Here is a 6,000-nt window from a genome sequence, read left to right as displayed (position 1 = left end):
TCTCGATCTCCTGACCTCGTGATCCGCCTGTCTCAGCCTCCCAAAGTGCTGGGATTACAGGCTTGAGCCACCGCGCCCGGCCACATATGTTACTTTTAGTCAGATCCATTTGTATTGTTTCTTCTCATGCTTTATCAGTACTAAGATTTTAGATTTGAGAGCATGAAGAATCTAAATCTATGAGCCACAATATTTCAGTAGATGACAATCTTCTGAAAGAAAAGTCTCCAGAAAACATGTGAAATTAAGTCATTTAAAATTTTACTTAATTCCTCTCATTCTGCATATCAACTACCTTTAAGTGAATTAAAAGTAAAAAATCATGGCTGGGTGTGATGGCTCATGCTTGTAATCCCAGCACTCTGGGAACCTGACATGGAAGGACTGCTTAAGGTCAGAGAGTTCAAAATCAGCCCTGACAACATAGAGACCCCATCTCTACAAAAACTTTAAAAAATATATTAGCCAGGTATGGTGGTGCATGCCTGTAGTCCTAGCTATTGGGGAAGACGAGGTGTGAGGATCACTTGAGCCCAGGAGGTTAAGGCTGTAAGGAGTCGTGATTACACCACTGCACTCCAGCGTGAGATCCTGTCTTCAAAAAAAAAAAAAAAAAAAAAAAAAACCAGAGATAAAACCTCTTGGTCATTCACTCCACTTACACATTCTCATCTCTACTGAATGCCACCATGCACAACACCGTTGACTAGAAAACAGCCAGGTAACTGGGGCAACACAGCAAGGACCCCCATCTCAACAACAACAACAACAAAAATTAAAAATAGCCAGGTATGGTGGCATGTGTCTATAATCCCAGCTACTCAGGAGGCTGAGGCAGGAGGATCGCTTGAGCTCAGGAGGTTAAGGCTGTTGTGAGCTATAATTGTGCCACTGTACTCCAGCCTGGGTGACAGAGCAAGACCCTGTTTCAAAAAAACAAAACAAGTAACAACCCAAAAAAAAAAAAAGAAAAGAAAAAAAAAAAGAAACCCACAAACCCAGCCAGGGCTAAAATTCGGATGCCCTAATCCTTGCTTTCGTGTTTTTGTTGTCATTGCATGCTATTGATGCTGCCAAGACCAGAATCACTACATACAAAGTCTGCCTGCCTGCTCTGTGATGTGTGAGAGCAAATGCACACTTGTCTCTGCATCTGAAGACACAAAAATGTCAACTTCAGGACAGGCACTAATGAACAGCCACAAAGTAGAGAGAGAACATGAAATCTGTAGTGGGTTTTGTTTTTGTTTTACATTTTACTTGAAGGTCCAGGATACAAGCGCAGAACGTGTCGGCTTGTTACATGGCTATACGTGTGCCACGGTGTCTGCTGCACCTATCAACCTGTCATCTAGGCTGTAAGCCCTGAATGCATTAGCTATTTGTCCTAATGCTCTCCCTCCCCTCACCCCCACCCCCCTGTAGTGGGGTTTTAAGATGAGGTAAATGACTCAAGTACTCAACTGGACTGAGAGGTTCTGATAACTCTATGTATGGCCTAAGCTGTTTTCATCTTGAAAAGTCCCAAAATTTGATGTGGGGCAAACACCAAGAAGAAAAACATTACTTCATCATGAAAAAAATTATTCTCTGGTAAGAAGAACCAGGGTCCTGATTACAGAGGGTGTAACCAAACTTAAAGTCAGAGAATGCCCAATATAGAAATAAAATCTCAGGGGAAAGGCGAAGTGTACTGCCTATACAGTTCAGATGGTGTAATTCAGAAAGCAGGATGGGGGTAGATTCCTATTACCTTGCTGCCCTCAAGTACATAAGGAGGTCACAGTCGTTAACTCCAGGCATCCAGACCAGTTCCTCATGTTGGGTCACTGTATCACCATCTGGAGAAGGAAATGGTTGCAGATCTGGAAGTTTGGCCTGTAAGACAGGGATGAGTATAAGTCACAATCAAGGCATGTATTAATTATAAAGAGCTATCTCAATAAACAGTCTTTAGGAACAGATACAATGTTTTACTAAGCCTCTTTCCTTGGATGGCAGAAAAATAACATCAAAACCATGAGTCATTTAAACTGACCTATTTCACAGTCAGGATCATTTCACCATAGATTTCACAATAGACTGTTTAATATCTGCTTAACAGTGTCAGAGTAAACCAGTGCCAGCATGATACCAAGAGTAAAACAGAAGCAGACACATATGCATAAAATAAATAAACAAAAAAACAAACTAATGTCTTTACATGGTAACAGCTATTGATAAAGAAGGGAAACGCACTTACACTTCCAATATAACAAGCTGACAAAGAAGACATACAAATAATGATATCTCACCTAAGGATATTTGCTAAAAAATTAAGTGAGCTATCCTATCACAAAAATGTTACTCTTAAGACACTCAAGAGCAATGTAAGTCATGGTCAATACCAAAAAAAGATGAGTATTAAAGTTAACATTAAAATACATAGTTAAGGCCAGGCCCGGTGGCTCAGGCCTGTAATCCCAGTACTTTGGGAGGCTGAAGTGGGTGGATCACAAGGTCAGGAGTTCAAGACCAGCCTGGCCAAGATGCTGAAACCCTGTCTCTACTAAAAATACAAAAAGTAGCCAAACATGGTGGCAGGTGCCTGTAATCCAAGCTACTTGGGAGGCTGAGGCAGAGAACTGCTTAAACCTGGGAGGCGGAGGTTGCAGTGAGCTGAGATCGCACCGCTGCACTCCAGCCCGGCAGAGAGAGAGAGAAATTCCATCTCAAAAATAAAATAAAGTAAAATTAAATTTAATTTAATTTAATTAAAAAATAGACATATATAGAGTTGAGGCTGGGCGCGGTGGCTCATGCCTATAATCCCAGCACTTTGGGAGGCTGAGGAGGGTGGATCACCTGAGGTCAGGAGTTCAAAACCAGCCTGGCCAACATGATAAAACCCCATCTCTAATAATAACACAAAAATTTGCCAGGCGTGGTGGTATGCGCCAGCTACTGTAGTAGTCCCAGCTACTCAGGAGGCTGAGGCAGGAGAATCGCTTAAACCTGGGAGGCAGTGCTTGCAATGAGCCAAGATCGTGCCACTGCACTCCAGCCTAGGTGACAGAGTAAGACTCCCTCTTAAAAAAAAAAAAAAATTATGTGTGGGTGGGTATGTGAGTGTAGTTGAATTGACCTGTGGTGACAGAAATCAGGGCAGTGACTTCTTTACAGAAAAAGGAATTACTTGTGAAGGAACAGGAAGGACCTTTCTGGGATGACAGAAATGTTCTGTGCCTTGATATGAATCATCAGGGCAGACTGAAAAGCATACATAAGATTCAAACAATTCGCTGTACATAGAGTATACCTCAATAAAAAGAATTTTAAAAAATATTTGAGCAACAGTGCTCCCCAAAAAGACTCTAAGTCATCAGATTCAAATACCCATGGCATTTTCTCAACCATACTCTGCTGGGACAGAGCAAGAGCAAGCAGGTGCCATGACCACCATAAACAGCAGAGACCTGTGAAAAGTCAGACATTTGCAAGATACTCATGTTCTCATCCTGTCAAATGATGAACATGGGCACATCAGTCTGATAAAGCTCCATGGTACACAAAGCCTGGGCAAAAAATTTAAGTGAATGCAGCAGGTTGAAGATAAGTCAGCAACATCCAATAGAAATAAAGTAAGAATAGGCCGGGCGCGGTGGCTCAAGCCTGTAATCCCAGCACTTTGGGAGGCCAAGATGGGGGGATCACGAGGTCAGGAGATCGAGACCATCCTGGCTAACCCGGTGAAACCCCGTCTCTACTAAAAAATACAAAAAAATTAGCCGGGCCAGGTGGCGGGCGCCTGTAGTCCCAGCTACTCAGGAGGCTGAGGCAGGAGAATGGCGGGAACCCGGGAGGCGGAGCTTGCAGTGAGCTGAGATCTGGCCACTGCACTCCAGCCCGGGCGACAGAGCGAGACTCCGTCTCAAAAAAAAAAAAGAAATAAAGTAAGAATTACATATTTAATTTTAAATATTCTAGTAGTCACGTTAAACAAAATGCCATATCCCAAGCTGGACTTCCAAGTGCTGAACAGCTATGTGTGGCAGTGACTCCCCACCTGGATGTGCAGGTGTTAAGTACTCAAGAGTGAAGTGGACCACGGTGAAATGGAGATAGAACTGCCCCATCCAGGGAATGCTGTCACACAGGAATGGGAACCAGTTTGTGTACATCCATCCTTCATCTTTTTCCAAATTCCAGAAATCTTCACTTTTATGTAAAAGCTTGTGGTTTTAAATGTCGGTTATTCAAGTTTTTGAGGCAACTGCATAGCAAAACATCACATCAATAGGCCATGTGGCTCTCAGGCTAGCCGTGAGCACCCACACAGCTTTACAGGCTGTCTTCCATGCCTCTACATGTGTATCAAGCTGACTTTCTCCAAGCAAGGATGTTCTTCTTTGGTTAAGTATTGACTTCTATAACATCAAACTGAGTGTCACAATTAGTTCTGCTTAATATATAGTGAAAATAGTAGGATAAAATTAAAACACAATGGGCCTGGTGGGGTAGCTCACGTCTGTAATCCCAGCACTTTGGGAGGCTGAGGTGGGTGAGTCACCTGAGGTCAGGAGTTCCACACCAGCCTGACCAACACGGTGATACTCTGTCTCTACTAAAAATACAAAAATTAGCCAGGCATGATGGTGCACACCTATAGTGCCAGCTACTTGGGAGGCTGAGGTAGAAGAATCGCTTGAAACCTGGGAGGTGGAGGTTCTAGTGAGCTGAGATTGCACCACTGCACTCCAGCCTGGCTGACAGAGCAAGACTCTGTCTCAAAATTAATAATAATAATAATAATAATAATAATAATAATACAACAAATGTTGGAATCAAAAGGTCTTTGACACTAGTACTGAGCTCCGCTTCCCCAGCACCAAGTACAGTACTGGGTACAGCAGTTCTCTAATGTCTGTTAAATTACTTGAAAAGTACTATTACTGTGAGCAGGACCAAGCTCCCCCTCCATCCTCGAGAAAAATGGACTAGAAATATAATTAGACAGTTTACAGAAAAAGAAACGAAAATGCCTCTTAATCATAAGAACTGATGAGTCAACCTCACTGACAACAGAAATGCAAATTAATGGCACATATTCAATTTTGCATCTATTATATTGACATAAATCCAAACGTTTGACAATACATAAAGCCATGAAAAAACTTAGCACTCATATTAGTTGCTAGTGTCAACACAAACTGATACAATCTCCACGGAGGGGAATGTGGCAACACCCTCAAAATTATATATCACTTGTCCTCTAAGTCAGCCACCCCCCTTCTGGGGATATAGCCCCAAGACACACTGGCAAAAACATTAAAATCCATATGCACAGGCTATTCACTGCGCATTACATGTAATGGCAAATGACTGGACAATCAACTCATATGCCTATTAACAGGGATTAGATGAATAAACTGCTACATTCATACATGGAGTTCTATGAAACAGTATTATAGAAGGGAATGAGAAGGAGCTCTATATACTGCTATGAGGAGAACACAAGAATATCTTGTTAAAAGAAAGGTGGCAAAAAGGATGTATATTATGTCATTATTTATCTAAGAAGGAGCAGAGAGAATGAAAGCAAGAAGCTTAAATAATAATAATCTCATTAAAACTGCAAACCAAATGGAGAGAAATGCAACAACTGAGCTGGTTCTACTCTACGAACTGTTTCAAGTAACTCTAAGATATATTAATTTGCTTATACAGCCCTGGCAGGATATACAAAACAAAATGCAATACTAAACTTTTCAATAAGTATATTGTTTGTAGCGGTGTGATTATTATTATTCTGGGCTTTTATATGTGTATTATGGAATTGAAGCAAATAAGTAATTTTGTTGGTATCATTAAAAAATGGGATTTGAGGCCGGGTGCAGTGGCTCAAGCCTGTAATCCCAGCACTTTGGGAGGCCGAGGCAGGTGGATCACGAGGTCAGGAGATCGAGACCATCCTGGCTAATACAGTGAAACCCTACAAAAAAAATACAAAAAACTAGCCGG

The 6,000-nt window shown here is 41.8% G+C and overlaps 1 protein-coding gene across 1 annotated transcript in view; it reads right to left on the bottom strand.

The window, feature by feature from the left end:
- RERE (arginine-glutamic acid dipeptide (RE) repeats) overlaps positions 1–6,000 on the bottom strand; it is a 483,164-nt gene that overhangs the window by 155,596 nt on the left and 321,568 nt on the right. Inside the window, exon 9 of the mRNA XM_011938300.1 lies at positions 1,754–1,878. Coding sequence (XP_011793690.1) covers positions 1,754–1,878 — 125 coding nt within the window. The remainder of the gene's footprint in view (positions 1–1,753; positions 1,879–6,000) is intronic.

This window comes from Colobus angolensis, unplaced genomic scaffold (genome assembly GCF_000951035.1).
Source record: "Colobus angolensis palliatus isolate OR3802 unplaced genomic scaffold, Cang.pa_1.0 Scaffold170, whole genome shotgun sequence".
NCBI classification, from domain to species: Eukaryota; Metazoa; Chordata; class Mammalia; order Primates; family Cercopithecidae; genus Colobus; species Colobus angolensis.
Note: the sequence above shows the minus strand (reverse complement) of the source record. Positions and strands in the feature narration are given on the sequence as shown.